The sequence below is a fragment of the Mustelus asterias genome, chromosome 19, assembly GCF_964213995.1.
Source record: "Mustelus asterias chromosome 19, sMusAst1.hap1.1, whole genome shotgun sequence".
Classification (NCBI taxonomy): Eukaryota; Metazoa; Chordata; class Chondrichthyes; order Carcharhiniformes; family Triakidae; genus Mustelus; species Mustelus asterias.
The window spans coordinates 3,680,081-3,698,246 of NC_135819.1; the positions used below are offsets into that span (position 1 = coordinate 3,680,081).

Genomic DNA, 18,166 nt, shown 5'->3' on the forward strand with positions numbered 1-18,166 from the left:
CCCTTTAAAAATACAATTTTGACATTGTGTGGTAGCACCACTGTGTGGTCAGAGTAGGTACTGTGTGTAAAGATTGGAATGTCCAAGAAAAGCAGTCACAAAAAGTGGAAAATAAATTCTACAGAAACCAAAAATACGATAAGACAAAAGCTCAGCATAGCCAGCAGCATCTTTTCTGTCAGGATTTAATAAGCGTTTGATATTAGACTGGTATTAAATGGCATTAAGCAAGATCTGTGCAGGAAGTAAATAGGATTAGAACTATTGTATTGCAAGAGCAAATGTAAATAAAAGGTTATTTCGTTTTAAAAGTTACAAGAAAGATGCATGCAAGAGAAAAACAAATTAAAAGACTACACAACTGAAAATAGAAGTCGAATGAAATGATGAATTACTTGCAGCCATTTTTCCTTTTATTTCTTGATTCCATTTGAAATTGGCAGGTTGGTTCTGGATTTATTTCTGAGGAATGTGCTGAGTTCACCTCAGAGCTGTAGTCTAGTATGCTGATTTTAAGCAATACCTGGTGCTTCCATATGAATATCAGCCACTGGGATTAGTCAGTTTATGACTTGGAGTGTTTGAAGTTGACATCAATAGGAAGGATTTGTTTATTACTCCAGAGAATATTTTTTTATTCGCTCAATGGATGTTGACGTCACTGCAACATCAGCATTTGCTGTCCACACTGCGTAGCATTCTAGGGCATTTCAGATGACCATTAAGTCAATCACGTCATATATAGGCCAAACTGGGTATGGGTGCCAATTTTCCTTCCCTAAACGGCATTAGTGATCAGGTGGGTTTTTATTACAATCTGGTAGTTTCATGGTTACCATTACTGATACTAGCTTTACATTTCAGATTTATTTAATGAATTAAATGCTATGGTAGGAATTTAATTCATATTTCCAGATTATTAATCCAGGCCTCTGGAACACTAATCCACTAAATAGCCAATACACTAATGTATCCTGAGTGCAAATGTTGATACCGTGAATGCATTCTCAAGAAAGTTACCCCAAGCTACTGCTCAGAAACCATTTTTCTTCATTTATAGGGGAAACTCAAAGTACCACTATTATGGGCTTCGCATTAAAGCAAACTCACCACTAATTCGACTGATAGAGGATCAGCAGCATCTGGCCATAAGACAACAACCGTTCACACAGAAACAGAGGTGAGTGGACAAGAGAAGGGTCCCACTAATGCTGACGCTGATTATTCTGAATCAATAACAGGTTCAGATTAGGAAAGTATATACCTTCAAGATAATCCTTTCATTTCCAAATTCAAAGATGTGTCTCCTCCTCTTTTTATGGTGGTATCCATTAGAGCTTCCAAAATTTTCAAAGATCTAATATTACTTAACATTTGTCAAAACGGTTTTCAGTAACTCTGTTATTGATTAGTGAAAAGGAACACTCCTGGGACTGTCCAACATGCCTTATTCCAGAGTCAGCTCACCCATCAGCGTCCACTATCTGCACTTTGTATTTCCTTCAGGTAATTGTTTTCAAATACAGCAAAAAGGACCCTGAGCAAGACTGGAAGTTACTCCGTTAAAAGCAAATTGCCTAACCACAGTTTTCCTTCTCAAGGAACCTTATGTCTTGATTAGCCCAGTCTAATAAATGCTGCATGATATGTCCTACTCACCAGGCCATTTGATGAATCCTACATAGGACCAGAAGTTGACCGTTTAGCACCTTGAATCTGTTCAAAGAGATAATAACTGATCTATACCTCCCTCCGTTTATCTATCTTTCCTTGGTATGGCTTGATCAGTTTAACTAACAAAACTCTGTCATTCAGGTTTGAATATTACAATTTGCATAGCTGTCATAGCCTTTTTTCTACTATTTTTGCTGTGAAGGGTTGCTTTCTGATTTCCCACCCACCCCCCCCAGACTCTGACTATAGTATTATGCTGTCATTTTCGGGGTCCTGCAAGCAGAGAAATAGCTTATTTTTTATCATTTTAAAAAATCTTGTTTGGATCGCACCTCATCCTTCTAAACCCAAAGGAATACAAGCTAAGTTTATACAACTTATCATCACAATTAATTCTTTGATTTAATGGATTCTAGTACATCTTTGCTATACCTCTCCCAAGGCCAATATGAATGACCCAAGCTCTGTCTAACCATGAATTATAACCAGATTGAGATCAAGCCTAACATTCGAGTTGCTGTCCTTTTGATTACTTTGTTATACCGTTAGTGTTTTTTGTACGTGGACTCCCTCTAGCCTTTTGCAGCTAATAGTTTCTCACCGAGAAGAAAATATTCTGATTTGTCTTTCTAAAACCCAAAGTGGATGTCACTTGTAATTGTACTCCACCTGCTATAGTTTTGTACACTCACTTTGTCTGTGTCCCTTTGTAACTTCCTGCTCCCCTGCACACAAATTACTGTGCCTCCTAACTTGGATATGCAATTCTTCATTTATTCATCTCAGTCATTCAAATATATGATGGAAAACTGAGGCCCCTGCGCAGACTCTTGAGGAACATCACTCTTTACGTTCTGCCAATGAAGAATTCCAATATCTTGATTAACTGGCATGTCAGTAGCATGTTGAGCATCATGGTGTCATGCCATTTGCTACCCACTGCAACTGTGGTCAAAAGTTGTGAACCTGCTAATATAAGCTGAGAGTTTTTTTGTAAATTTTGCAGGTAGTATTATGAGGTTATGTTTGTCAATTGTCTTCCAAATTATTGTTACATCAGTGTCAGTGCTTGGGCGAGCACTTATGACAGAATGTCCCTTTCCGAGCACTAATTATTCCTGTATAACAATTCTGGAATCAAATGGCAACAGTGAAAAAGTAAGTTTGATTCTATATTTCAGTTTTGTTTTTGGAAAATGCTACTTTGACCATTAAGGAATGGACTGTATTTCAGTCCGTTTTCTCCTTCATGCTACAGACTCAAGCCAATCCAGAAGGTGGAGGGGATGACAAATGGTATGGGAGTTGGGCAACAGCAGGGTGGTGGCCTGTCAGATATCAGCGCACAGGTCCAGCAGTATCAGCAGTTCTTGGGTGAGTTACCAAAGCAGTTTCAAAACCTGATCAATTCCTCCGTGGCAAATGCAGATAATGTATTTTGCATTGTAAGCTGAGGCAGTCATGAATAACATATTAATATTGACTATTTAAACACTCCTCACTTCATAGAATCCCGACAGTGCAGAAGGAGGCCATTCGGCCCATCGAGCCTGCACCGACGACAATCCCACCCAGGCCCTATCCCCGTAACCCCATGTATTTACCCTGCTAATTTTCATTAGTAAAATGAATGGAATAAGACATTTTTTAGATATAATTTTACTTCCACTGGCTTCTCCAGATAATTTCCCACTGTTGCATCAGATCTCTTATTTCATTATTAAACATACATTTGAACCTAACAGGCCCTGCACATGAATAAGCAACTGTGGGAAAATCTGAGTGAAGTCGCTTTTATGACCTTGCTTTTATGAACTTTTGTAAAATACATACATTATTTAAAATCATATCTTCATGTCTTTGCATTAGTGGTGGGCATCATTTGTACTCCCATTGGGAGGAGCAGTTTGAGGTGAAAAATTTAGATGAGCAAGCAGTACTGTTTTGTAGAGCTAATGAGCTGGAGAAAATGCAGACTGCCAATTTTGTGTTGAAGCATCAAAGATTACTGTAAGATGCTCTGATTATTATCTTTGGTTATGAATAAAATCTTGTGTTTTCCCAACAACTTTACCCATCTGATGAGCAAAGTATCAATTATCCAAGTGTAAATATTATGACATGTTATACAAAACACAAATTTGTGTTTTTGATGGAGCTTTACTTAATATTATTTCAAAAATATGCCAACCATACTCTTATGTCCAGCCTAAAAACCTTCTTGTCGGGAGTAGAGTGGCTTTCATTTCCATGACCATCATCAAGGGCTTTCTGCAACTGATTTAACGAATACAGCAGATTGACAATTACTGCCAATTCTCCCTATCTCCTTCTAATTAGTTATTCGACATGATGGTCCAAGAACAGCCCCTGCGTTTCCTTCATTTTAAGTTGACAGATTTCATTATTGGGTAACTTTAGAACTCAAATCTGAGATCACAGACTGTAAAAATAAGTGCTGTCACCTACACAAAGGGCCTGACCACTGATCAAGATTACGACAGATTCACTTTTCAGTGTTTGATGCCTTTATTAAGAATAATATTAAGAATACTAAGTTGTGATTGCATTCTTCGTTGTATAATATATTACAGATGCCTCTCGGGCTCTACCAGAATTTGTTGAAATAGACTTGCAGGGAAAAACGTTGCCAGATGGTATCACTATGGAACACATCAAGGCTTTCCAACTACTCTATCGGGAGCACTGTGAGGTATTATAATTCCTGACACATCCAAATAAAATCACAAGTTTCAAAAACTGCACATAAAAGTTAAAATTTTAATTTAGTGACATAATGCTTTGGACAGGAGCAAACCATGGGTCTCTTTAATCTGCCTTTCCATACTTATTGTGCGAGTCTTTAACAGGATCCTAGCACAAAGGTAATGGGGCCAGACACATCAAGGCTGTATTGCTGAACAACTAACCACACCTCTAGCCAGACTACTTCAGCACACCTGCAACACTGGTTTTCAACCTTTTGGCTAAGACCAAGCGTCAGTTCAAGATGGGGTGCAATGTCTTATCTTGTCAGCTTGGATCTTGTTTGTCTCTTTTGTGGGGACCAGGAATTGGATTCAATTGGATTTTGAATTTGTTTTTTTTGGAGCAAGCAAGGAATGGATTTGGTTTTGCCTGGCCCATTCTGAGCATTGGCTTTATGGATGGAGTAATTTTTTTTTTAAACCTACATATCAAAGCATAAAGTTGCCTGGGTATCTCCTGCCCACAAAAATGGGACAAATCCAATCTGGATTAGCCTACTGTCAATAATCAGCAAAGTGATGGAAGATGTCATTGACCAATAATCTGCTCACGACAATCGAGTTTGGGTTCTGTCAGGAACATTCAGCGACAAACACGACAACCTCAGTCCAAACATTGACAAAATAATTCCAAAGGTAAAGACCAAGATTATAAATGGCAGAACCCTCAGGAGTATTGATAGGCAAAGGGATCTGGGTGTACAGATGCACAGGTCACTGAAAGTGGCAATGCAGGTGGAGAAGGTAGTCAAGAAGGCATTCGGCATGCTTGACTTCATCGGCCGGAGTATTGAGTTTAAAATTTGGCAAGTCATGTTGACGCTTTATAGAACCTTAGTGAGGCCGCACTTGGAATATAGTGTTCAATTCTGGTCGCCACACTACCAGAAGGATGTGGAGGCTTTGGAGAGGGTACAGAAAAGATTTACCAGGATGTTGCCTGGTATGGAGGGCATTAGCTATGAGGAGAGGTTGGAGAAACTTGGTTTGTTCTCACTGGAGCGACGGAGGTTGAGGGGAGACCTGATAGAAGTCTACAAGATTATGAGAGGCATGGACAGAGTGGATAGTCAGAAGCTTTTTCCCAGGGTGGAAGAGTCAGTTACTAGGGGGCATAGGTTTAAGGTTCGAGGGGCAAGTTTTAAAAGAGATGTACGAGGCAGATTTTTTACACAGAGAGTGGTGGGTGCCTCGAACTCGTTGCCGGGGGAGGTAGTGGAAGCGGATACGGTAGTGACTTTTAAGGGGCGTCTTGACAAGTACGTGAATGAGATGGGAATAGAGGGATATGGTCCCCGGAAGCGTAGGGGGTTTTAGTTAAGTCGGGCAGCATGGTCGGTGCAGGCGTGGAGGGCCAAAGGGCCTGTTCCTGTGCTGTAATTTTCTTTGTTCTTTGTGAGAGTGGCTGTCCTTGACATCAAGGCAGCGTTTGACTGAGTGTGGCACCAAGGAATCCTAGTAAAATTGAATTTAATTTAGTGGAACTCAGGTGGAAAACTTCACTGACTGGAGACATACCAACACGTGAAGATGGTTGTGTTTGTTGGAGTTCCTCAGGCAATGCCCGAGTAGTTTTCATTTGCTTCATCGATGACCTTCCAAAGTCAGAAGTGGGAATGTTTGCTGATGTTTACGGAGCATGCAATTCTGCAGGTAATGAAACTGTTTGTGGCTGCATGCAGCAAGATCTGGACAATATTCAGGCTTAGGCTGATATGGAGCGCAAATGTTCCCAACTACATAAGTGCCAGAAAATGACTGAAAAATATCTGAATACATTGTGTGTGTGTGTGTGTGTGTGTGTGTGTGTGTGTGGGGGGGGGGTCATAAAAAAAAATTCTAAGTGCTGAACGAACATGAAAACAAAAGAGAATCACGCCCATGTTTTGGGTGAGCTCCCAACCGCAATCATATGGCTCTTGAAACAAAATAAAAATGAGGCAAAGTGTGATTCGCGCCAGTTGCCAGAAGCTGGTGCTGACTACTAGAGGGCGCTATTCCCTCACCAGTGAGGACCTCCCACTGGCGTGACCATTAAGGCATGTGTGCCTGGATGATCGCCCCCATTATGTCTACTGCATTACCTTTATCAACCATTTCTGTTACTTCAAATAATTCAGTAAGATTGGTCAAGGGTTTTCTTTTACACTATTGTTTTCTCTTTTGTTTTCTTGTTCACTTTTGTTCACTTTTGTTTTCTCGATGTTTTTCTATTTCACCTCAGTAAAGATTCTATTATCTTTCCTGCCATCGATGTGAAGCTAACCGGTTCCCTGGATTTTTTTCTATCTCTCCTTCTTAAAAAAAGGAACGGCCAACCACCAATCCTCCAACACTTTTCCCTTTCATTAATCGTATCGATATTGTTTTCGATTTTTTTCTATTGTCACATGCACTGTGTTAGTCTCTCTGGTGAATGCTAGGGCACAATAATCATTTAATAATTTTGCCTTTATAATTTTCTTTTGTTTGTGTCTGTAGAGTGTTTTATTATTTCTTTATATATCCTTGATAATTTAACTGTAATTTCACTTTACCTTCCTATTTCATTTTTAGTTCTGTCCTAATTTCTTTGTATAACCATTTTTCATCTTCTGCTTTTTGTCTATGTCCACAATGGGTGGAATTTAGTTTAATAACCTCCCCCCAACCAGGGAAGATGGGGGAGCATATGACAGGGTGTGACAGTGCAGAGTGGAATTCCTGCTACCCTTCCACCTCCCTCCCATCATGTATGCTACGTGAAGACTCGGGGGGTGGTCATCCCTCCTGGAAGCCAATTGAAGCCCTTAATTGGCTACTTTAAGGGCCTTGTGCAACAGATGGGGCATGCTACTTTGGGGAGGCTACCCAGCAAACCCTGTTGCAATCACCCTCCCTCACTGGGGGTGCAGGTTTTGAGGGAGGTGGATTTACACCCTGCTGGGTACATGATAGATGGGAGGTCCAATGCTGCCCAGTTAAATGCCTGATCGGAATGTAATAGTGTTAGATCTCCCATAGAAAACCAATGCGGGTCTTCCATCAGTTCTCCGACCACTGGGTGAGATCCCCCATAGTCCACATTAAATTCCTGCCAATGTAGGCCAATGTATTTAGTTGCAATTTATCCCTTATTTCTTTATTGATCCATGGTGTGTCATTACTGGCTATTTTTTTCTTGTATTTTAGTGGAATATATTTTTCTTGAATTCTATTGATCCTTTTTAAATATCTCCCACTGCTACTCTGTTTCTTTGTCAGTAAAATGTTCCATTTATTTTCTCTAGTTCCATTCTCATCTCATTTAAGTTAGTTTTTTTCCCCAATTTATTATTTTGGTCTTTAATCTAGTCAATGCCTTACTTTCCTTGGAACTGATGATGTGTTTCACTTGTATTGAAATCGATCAGTGGATTTACTGGAATTAATACATTAATTCACATTCCTTTTATATTTATTAATGGCATTGTAACCTGAATTACCACTAAAATAGCAATAACAGTGGTTAGCGCTGTTGCCTCACAGTGCCAGGGACTCGGGTTCAATTCTGGCTTTGGGTGACTGTGCAGAGTCTGCATGTTCTCCCCGGCGTGTCTGTGTGTGTTTCCTCCCACAGTCCAAAAAGGGTTAAGTTTAATGTCCATGCTAAATTGCGCCTTAGTGTCAGGAGGATTAGCAAGGTAAATACGTAGAGTTATGGGGTAGTGCCTGGGTGGAATTGTTGTGGGTGCAGGCTCAATGGGCCGAATGACCTCCTTTTGTATTGTAGGGATTCTATGATTCTTAACCTCTTCAAATGTCTTCATTTTGTCTCTAGGCAATCCTAGATGTGATGGTCAATCTTCAGTTTACTCTGGTCGAAACCTTGTGGAAGACATTTTGGCGATACAACACTTCCCAGTCCAGTGATGGCTCAGGATTATCAGTGTGAGTGACCAACAAAGAAAGGAATTCTAAAAGTGAGGGTAGGAAAGAGACTGAAGTGAGCCACAGATAAGGTGGGTGTGGGTGTTGCATTGGACTCGAGGAATAATGTAAAACTGTCCTAATTCCAACAGAATGGCATCTAAAGTTAGCTTTTTAGAAACTGTTTAGTATTTTGTCAGGACCTTCTTTAGGAATCAAGAGCGAAACTAAAAAAATTATATAGTCACTAGCAATGTCCACAATGTTATTTATTTTTTGCAGTCACGATGAAGCTGAGAAACGCCTTCCTAAGTCATGTCTGGTTGTTCTCTGTAAGTATGAGCCTTCCCTGAAGTGGACGAAATACTGTGATAACATGCTTTACCAAGGTCTGGTGGAGATCCTTATCCCAGATGTCTTGCGGCCTATCCCGAGTGAGTATTTCCAGGACAATTAAATAATTCATCAGTCATTTAGAATTATGACTAGAACAACTTTGTAGATATATGTTTGCTAGCCTGAGTGCACTGTGAATCATTGTCCACAGCAATTGACTGCAGTTAATCGCCTTCCAGGTGCCTTGACTCAAGCAATTCGGAATTTTGCAAAAAGTTTGGAAAGCTGGTTAACCAATGCTATGATGAACGTTCCTGAAGAAATGGTTCGTGTGAAGGTAAGATGGGTGTCTAAATTCTCTAAGTGTAATCTGATACTAGAGGCATTGCACTATAGATTTAGGAAAGACAAATATAAGCATGACCATATTAGAATCATAGAATCCCTACAGTACGGAAGGAGGCCATTTAGCCCATCAAGCCTGCACTGACAACAATCCCATCCTATCCCTGCAACCCCACATATTTACCCTGCTAATCCCCCTGCCACTAAGGGGCAATTTTAGCATGGCCAATCCACCTAACTGGCACACCTTTGGAGTATGGAAGGAAACCAGAGCACCCGGAGGAAACCCAATGCAGACATGGGAGAATGTAAGAACATGGAAGAAATAATGTAGGGAGGAGTTATACAATAAATGGCAGAGTCATCAGGAGTATAGAAACACAGAGGGACCTAGGTGTGCAAGTCCACAAATCCTTGAAGGTGGCAACACAGGTGGAGAAGGTGGTGAAGAAGGCATATGGTATGCTTGCCTTTATAGGACGGGGTATAGAGTATAAAAGCTGGAGTCTGATGATGCAGCTGTATAGAACGCTGGTTAGGCCACATTTGGAGTACTGCGTCCAGTTCTGGTCGCCGCACTACCAGAAGGACGTGGAGGCATTGGAGAGAGTGCAGAGAAGGTTTACCAGGATGTTGCCTGGTATGGAGGGTCTTAGCTATGAGGAGAGATTGGGTAGACTGGGGTTGTTCTCCTTGGAAAGACGGAGAATGAGGGGAGATCTGATAGAGGTGTACAAGATTATGAAGGGTATAGATAGGGTGAACAGTGGGAAGCTTTTTCCCAGGTCGGAGGTGACGATCACGAGGGGTCACGGGCTCAAGCTGAGAGGGGCGAAGTATAACTCAGACATCAGAGGGACGTTTTTTACACAGAGGGTGGTGGGGGCCTGGAATGCGCTGCCAAGTAGGGTGGTGGAGTCAGGCACGCTGACATCGTTTAAGACTTACCTGGATAGTCACATGAGCAGCCTGGGAATGGAGGGATACAAACGATTGGTCTAGTTGGACCAAGGAGCGGCACAGGCTTGGAGGGCCGAAGGGCCTGTTTCCTGTGCTGTACTGTTCTTTGTTCTTTGTTGTCCACACAGTCACCCGAGGCCAGAATTGAACCCGGGTCCCTGGCTCTGTGAGGCAGCAGTGCTAACCACTGTGCCACCATCCCAGGCTGCATTTTATCAGCCTTATCAAATCAATACTGTCATGCAACATGGAATCACGTCACTTGCACCTAACTGACAAACTTGAAAATCAGCAACACAGCCTGAAATTTCAGGAGAAATATGACTGACATGAGGCAAATTTTACCATGCTTAAGAACATGAATATTTAAACTTCGCTAATAGCTGGTATTTATAAAGTGCTAGAAAAGCATCTTAGGGCACTTTATAGAAGTGTGTTCGGGCAAAATGGATGTTAAGCCAAAAAAGGAAATATTCGGAGGAGTAAGGAAAAGCTTTGTCAATGAGGTGTGTTTTCAGAAAGGTCTTAAAACTAAAATAATAGGGACGGTGTTCCAAAGGCCGAAAATGGTTAAAGACATTTGCTGCCGAAGGGATAGTGGGATGTGCAAGAAGCCAAGGGTCTGAGAAATGAAGAGTTTGCCAGTGGTCAGGCTGGAAGAGATTAGATGGTGAGGGGCAGGCCATGATGTTTGATCGTAAGGATGAGAATTTACAATTGAAGCAACCAGGAACCAATTACCTCAAGAAGGACAGGGATGGAGAGCAAGCAGGACATGGTGTGATATAAGTTAGGGACAGCTGTGTTTTGGATGTGCTGAATTTATGGAGGGTGGTGGAAAGGAATCTAGCCAGGTGAGCATTGGAACGGTTAGATCTGGTGGTAACAAAGACATTGAGAAGAGTTTCAGGAACTGATCTGCTGAGAAGAAGTGCATGTTGGTGATATTATGAGGATGGACTTAGGTAGTAGTTGAGGTAGAAGGTATATACGATTGGAAACTCAGTTCAGGGCTGACTAGGAACCTGGTCTAGCGGTCTAATGGTGTGGTTTGAGATGGCATTGTCTATGATCAAGATCCTTGGTCATAATTGCATAAACAGGCCAGGTCTATGGAAAGCCTGAGGTGTCAGTCAGACTGGTTACATTTCAAAACCCAAATGCACTGCAGGATGGGCGGGATATAATTCACCATAAATTTCATCTGGCTCCCGTAACTACAAGGAATTTTGGAGGGCCAAAGGGCCTGTTTCCTGTGCTGTACTGTTCTTTGAAAGTTGGAATAGTACCAGGAACATTTAAAATTCTATCAGGACATTAGGAAAAGCTTTGTAATTGACCTACAAAATCAGACCAGTTGAAAGATATGGGCCAGGATTCACTGCCGACGGGATTCTCCGGTCCGACCGGCAGTGCACCCCAGCTTGCAGGTTTCCTGTTGACAGCGGCGGGAGCAGAGAATCCCACCGCCAGCAAACAAAGCACCACCTCCTGCGGGCGGGAAACACACGGCTGGGAGGCTTGAGAATCTCACCCATGCGTATAATGCATAAAAATATATATTACTACCAATACAGCTTTAAAACAGTTTTATAGGTTCATATTTCAGAGTATAGCATGTATTCACTCCATCGTCTCAAATAGCATGGTCCCATTTATCCTAGAGGTCAGTTTGTTTGTGTCAAAGTTGATACTGACGCTGAGCTTCACTTCCATTTTCAGCTTGAAACACTGCTCTGTTGCACATTGTTTCAAGATCTGCGAGTGAAGTATTTATTCAAGGTGTAGTCCTCTTAGAATTATAACATTTAAATTCATTTTATTCTTAACTTATAGATGCCTCATTTAAAGTTATGTTTTAAAGCTCTATGCCAGAAAATAAATTTGTCCTTAATCGTTCCTCTCTCACACCATTGGCCCATTGTTAATAAATTTTAAAATATTCTTTAAGCATTCATTGCTGTTCATTTCTACCTCTTGCAGGTGGCAGCGGCAAGTGCCTTTGCACAGACTCTGAGACGTTATACATCCTTAAACCATCTTGCTCAGGCAGCCCGTGCTGTACTTCAGAATACGGCACAGATTAACCAGATGCTGAGTGATTTAAACCGAGTAGATTTTGCAAATGTTCAGGTAACTAGCGCTGCACCAAAGGAAAGTTCTGGACCCAGTCATGGTCATTTTAGTTAGCTGATCTCAAGCAAGTAATGTTAAGGGAAGAATGACCTGGTTGCTATTGTTGCTCCATTCAAACTGACAGCAACTTCTGGAGTCCACAGTTAAGTGCAGAAAGCCGGTGGTTGGTGTGAGAGAAATTATTGTTTTTCAGAACAGAGGGTCCGCGCTGGAGGTCCGCTGGACTGCAATCAATTGGAAATCCATGAAATGGCTAGAACTTTCCATTCTTGTGCTCTTAGTCTCTTTGTCAAAACCCTTGAAAAATTTGCATCTGTTAGAATGAGCTGCAACTGGATTTTTAACAGCATATTTATGGATGGACTAAGTTCATGAGTCTAAGCAGCCCCAATGTCATTGAAAGAGTAATTTTATATTTGTTGAATTGTTAAATTTCTCAATTATAAAAAAGAAATTTCACTTTTAAAATGACATTTTTTCCCCAAACTTTATGGTATTTTACCTATAACCTTAATCCCATCTGTATATCCCAAGTATTCATTTTGCCAACTATAAACAAAACTAAATTAAAAGTGGTGAATATTTTTACTTCCCGGTTTGCTGTCTGTGAGAATACTTCACTGTAACTGGCTGCTTACCTTGCTTGATGTCACCACTGCTGCTTTATGATTGGAGATCCCCCTGTCTTAGCCCCAGAAACAAACTACTATTAATAAAGGAACTCGGCACCTCAGATGTCAAAGTTGAGCATCATTGCTTCACAGCTGACTGGAAAAGCAGTCCATTATGTGGACTTAGTGTCCCAGCTTGGGGAGGGAAAACAAAGATTAAGCAGAAGTTACCTCAACTAATTGTTATCCTTTTGGCCCCTGCTGAAAATGACAATGTGCAGCAGTCGGGCAAGGCCAGGTTCGGCCTTAACTCTGATATCCCATGGCTGAAAAGCATAAGTATACTCAGTTGGAGAATGGTCCAGAACCCCCTCAACATGTAGGAAGCTATACCGCAACATAACATACTTCCGTGAGAGGAAGAAAACAAAAGTCACAGGGTAAAATGTGAGTCTGTCGAATACAGGGTGAACAGGTCAGTGTGATAAAAATCCAGTACATGTGATGTCTGTTTAAGCTCTTTTAAAGCAAATGCCATATCAATGTGGTAGCTGGAGAGCTTTGATCAGTATTGTTAAAGGAAGACTTGCAATGATATAGATCTTCATCAGGTCTTAAAGTACTTCACATTCAGCTAATTAGTTTTCAGTGCAACTGCGCTATTATATGTGGACTTAGCAAGATCCCACAAATGGCAATTAAATCAGTAATCTTCTTTTGATGCCTTGAATTCAGGGAAGAATGTTGGCAAGGGCAGTGGGAAAACTCAGATCTTAGAGTCATGTCATGGGTTATTTAACATCCATGTCAACCACCAGAGCAAGTAGATAAGAGTCAGATGAACGTATAACTTTGGAGCAGGAATAGGCCACTTGGCCCTTCAAGCCTGCTCTGCCATTCAATGAGATCATGGTTAGGTGTAATGTCTCATCTGACCAATGCAGCATTCTCTTAGTACTGTATTGAAGTGTCAAATTCACCTGAAGTCCTGGAGCAGAGCTTGAACATCCAAACTTCTGACTCCGAAAGGATGCTATCAATCAAGCCAAACACTACTTGTGACTTATGTCAGATTTGCATTCGTAGGTTCGACCAGGAGTTGATGTTACATTGATTATGAGTCATGTAATGTGAAACTAATCAGCAGAGCTAAATCAGCCCCTGGAGAGTGGCATTATGGCAATGAGAGAGGTGCCTGACTGCAGACCTAGTCTTTTGTTAACATTTGATGAGCAGATTTGCATGTAATAATGGCTCATTGATTTTCTCAGGAACAAGCCTCATGGGTGTGTCGTTGTGAGGATGGTGTCGTGCAAAGGCTGGAGCAGGATTTTAAGGTGACCTTACAGCAGCAGAACTCCCTTGAGCAATGGGCATCATGGTTAGACAGTGTGGTAACCCAGGTCCTCAAACCATATCATGGGAGTCCCAGTTTCCCTAAGGCTGCCAAACAGTTCCTGCTCAAGTGGTCCTTCTATAGGTAGGTCTCATTGTATTGTCCTCCAAAGATAAAATGTGTTATTAAATGGAAATCTGATTGGTGCACAGGAGATCAATTATGTTATTTGAATTGAGGTATGGTATTTCAATCACTCGAAGAAAACTTTTCATTTTATATTGCGTGGTTTTATTTCTTATACTTAGGCATTCAAGGCAGCCTCATCTCCATGTGAGGAGTATTGATGAGTAACTCAAAGATTTTGTACAATATTAACCATGGAACCAGTATTTATGCATGTCTTTCAGAGTGAAAGGTTTGTGCCATAGCAACATTGATTGTTCCATTAGCATGCTCTTGAGTTGTTTATGAAGGGACAGCCTCTCTATCTATAGTATGTTACAGGACAGTAAATATGTTACCTCACTTCGAATAAATACGTTACCTCACTTTGAACTCCACTGCTTCCAGATGTGTCTGCCATGATTTCTGGACACAAGTACGTGGTTTAAAGGAAGAAAGAGGAAGAAAGATAGACTCCCATTTAAAAAAAAACATTCTGATCCACAGGCTGCCCCAAAGCATTCTATATACAATGGATTACTTTTTAAAATGTGGTCACTTGTTTTGTAGGCAAAACAAGAACTATACAGAACATCTAACTTGAAAGGATTTCAGTTAGACAAAGTGGCATTTGTGTTTCAATTGGGATCCTCCACACAGTACTGGAGTGAACTGGCTCCAAGCCAGCAAAAAAAAGTTATGATACAGATAAGCATCTCCAATTAACCCTCTAACTTTCATGTAGTATAAAAGGGGACTAGTATGTCTGAGTGTTAGTCCTCGTTCCATACCCGTGAGAATAAAACATTCTGATTATATTGGGAGACTTGGATCTCTCCCCCCACAAAAAAATTCAATGATGTTTATCAATGCTAGAATAACTCGTTATTTGTCGGTGACTTTAATCCAGGGAGTTTTGTTTTAAAGCAGGCTTGTCCAGTCTTTTACATGGAAGGTCACGTTTCAAATTTTTTTTCACTCAAGCAGCCAATCAGCAAATTTCAGAAACATGAATTTTTTAAAAACCCAATGTATTAAAAAGAAAAAAAGGGAATAAATGTCAAAGCAATAATGAATAAAGATGAGGTAACTAGAGAGGGTTGATGAGGGTTACCTGTTTGATGTGGTGCACTTCCAGAAAGTGTTTGATAAAGGACAGCATAATCGACATGCCAGCAAAGTTGAAGCCTGTGGAATAAAAGATATAGGAGCAGTACGAATACAAACTTGGAAGATTGCCAGGAAACAGAGTGAATATCTGTTCTTTGGATTGGAGGAAGGTGTACAGTGGCGGTTTCCAGAGGTCAAGACTAAGACCGTTGCTTTTCTTGATGTATATTAATGGCCCAGACTTGGGTGTGTAGGACACAATTTCAAAATTTGCAGATGACACAAAGTTGGAAGTATTGTGAACTAGGATAGTGGACAGGCTGGTGGAATGGGCAGACATGTGACAGTGAACTGAAATGAGACATTTCAGTAGGAAGAACAAAGAGAAGCATTATAAAATAAAGGGTACAATTTTAAAAAGGGTGCAGGACCTGGGGGTATATGTGCACAAATTATTGAAGGTGGTCGGACAGGCTGAGAAAGTGGTTAAAAGGGCATATGGGACATTGGGCTTCATAAATAGGCCCAGTTCACAAAAGCAAGGAAGTTATGATGAGCCTTTATAAACTGCAGTTTCAGCCTCAACTGGTGTATTTTGTCCCGTTCTGACACTACATTTTGTACACCTTTAGGGTGTACAGAAAAGAATTAGAAGCATCATTCTAGGGATAAGGAACTTCAGTAACAAGGATAAATTGGAGAAGCTGGGGTTGTTCTCCATAGAGAGATTTGATTAAAGTGTTGAAAATCAGGAGGGGCCTAGCCTAGGTAGGTAGAGAGAAATCACTCCCATTGGCAGATCAGCATTTGAGAACCAGAGGATCCCAATTTAAGATGAATGACAAAAGAACAAATGGCGACATGAGAAGAAACTTTTTTTTTTAAACAGAGTGGGTGGTTAGATTTGGAATACATTGCCTGAGACCATGGTGGAAGCTGATTCAATCATGGCTTTCAAAAGTGATTTGGATAAGCATCTAAGCAGGAAAAAATTGCAGAGCAATGGGAAAACGGTGTGTGCGTGTGTTTGGGACTAGCTAAGTTGCTGTTGTGGTGGTTCACAGACAAGATGGGCCAAATGGCCCCCTCTTGTGCTGTAATCATTCTATGATTCTATCATAATCTCCACCCAATAAATTTCCTATCATGGTCAGATAATTAAGGAGTAGGTGGCAAATAGAAACCAACTATAATAGCACTTTGTCTTCTTTCCAAGTCAAAATCTGATGTGGGATACTTAGAGATTTCAAGGATGAAAATATACCTCCAGAGAGTGTACAGTGAGGAGCTCTTCTTGATAACGCATTTAAAAGGACTTCAGGAAGAACTGTTCTTTTTATTTCAGTTCAATGGTGATTCGGGATTTAACTTTGAGGAGTGCAGCAAGTTTTGGGTCCTTTCATCTCATTCGCCTTCTGTATGATGAATACATGTACTATCTGATAGAGCACCGTGTGGCACAAGCAAAGGGAGAAACACCCATTGCTGTCATGGGTGAGGTAAGTCACATCCTGCCTCCATCAGGTTCTCATTATTGGATATGTTTAAATTTGTTCATTGGGGATGTGCTGAACTCTGGCTGATATAAATGTTGTTTGCTAAACCTTTTTTAGCTTCTATCATTGTTGAAATACTGTTCGTTTTTCCAAATGTAAAAAAGAATAAATATTAATTATCTTGTGTAAAAATAAGGCAGAATAACATTTTAACACTGAGTAAATACATCTGTAAATCTGTGAAACAGATATCAGCGTATAGGCATAAGGAATGGCAAATGCATTCAACAAATGAAATATTTTTATTCAAATCTTGATTTTGCGAAACGTGGTCAAATATTTATAATGATATTAAATGGTTAATCACAAGTGGACCATCTTAAACATCAGGCTGTTAATCAAGCACTCCATGTCTTGAACTGCTTCCAATTCTCTTCCAGTTTTGTGACGCAATGAATTAAAGACAAAGTAAATCATTTTCCTTCTTTATATTGTAGTTTGCTGATCTTGGACGTGCTTTAAACCCTTTGGACCCTGACAAAGGTAGGTACTATGCTTGAACACTAAATAATTAACACTTCTGTTTATTATTATAATTGAGTTTGTAGCATTGGAAGCTTTCTAACCCAATACTTTGGGCCAGATTGATTATTTATACAAATCTGGAGGGTGAGAGGCATTTGTATACCAAGCATTTGGACTGCGAGCCCCATATCTTCATCCACATATTACCTTGCATCCTTACTCTTGGCATTTACATTGACTCAACAACCACAATTGGGAATGATGATTGCCTGTTTCCCTCATTTATTGGTACTGTATATTGTGACTGCTCGTTGTTGCTAGGTGCCAGTCATTTATCCATAATATGCACTACATCCTCCAAACTCCTTAAAGTATCTCTGTGCAAGCACTTTCTTTGGAACAGCATGATCTGTGGATTCATATGTAAGATAATTATGAAATAAAACGTAGAACATGAGGAGGTAGGAATGAAATCAGGCCGGTCACCACATTGCATTAACCCTGAGGTTTAGGACTGTGTATGGAACCAGGTCAGATAATATTCATCCCAATATTAGCTCTGGGATTCAACTATTGATCATGTGAAGAATGAACTCCAACGCAGACCGGTTGGGCTGAATAATCCGATTCTGTTTTGTCATTTTTGTCCAAATGAAATTAGCACTGAGCCTGCATTTTTAAAGTATATTATCCTAATTTCTAACCTCTTTACTGTCTTAAAGACCTTCAACATGTTGTCACCTCCCAAATCGACAATGATTTTTCCCACAACTCCATGTTTGGATCTCTTCAGTCAGGTTTCAACTTCTACCACAG

At 40.5% G+C, this 18,166-nt stretch overlaps 1 protein-coding gene across 7 annotated transcripts in view; it reads left to right on the plus strand.

Annotated features, from left to right (window-relative positions):
• LOC144507683 (MHC class II regulatory factor RFX1-like) overlaps positions 1 to 18,166 on the plus strand; it is a 131,269-nt gene that overhangs the window by 95,160 nt on the left and 17,943 nt on the right. For 4 of the 7 annotated variants that reach the window (XM_078234871.1, XM_078234867.1, XM_078234870.1 and 1 more), the window contains 10 exons: positions 1,061 to 1,180; positions 2,909 to 3,048; positions 4,269 to 4,387; positions 8,242 to 8,351; positions 8,613 to 8,764; positions 8,906 to 9,003; positions 11,955 to 12,104; positions 13,990 to 14,198; positions 16,675 to 16,828; positions 17,323 to 17,368. In XM_078234871.1, coding sequence (XP_078090997.1) covers positions 1,061 to 1,180; positions 2,909 to 3,048; positions 4,269 to 4,387; positions 8,242 to 8,351; positions 8,613 to 8,764; positions 8,906 to 9,003; positions 11,955 to 12,104; positions 13,990 to 14,198; positions 16,675 to 16,828; positions 17,323 to 17,368 — 1,298 coding nt within the window. The remainder of the gene's footprint in view (positions 1 to 1,060; positions 1,181 to 2,908; positions 3,049 to 4,268; positions 4,388 to 8,241; positions 8,352 to 8,612; positions 8,765 to 8,905; positions 9,004 to 11,954; positions 12,105 to 13,989; positions 14,199 to 16,674; positions 16,829 to 17,322; positions 17,369 to 18,166) is intronic. The other 3 variants (XM_078234869.1, XM_078234872.1, XM_078234874.1) reach the window with 1 other exon arrangement.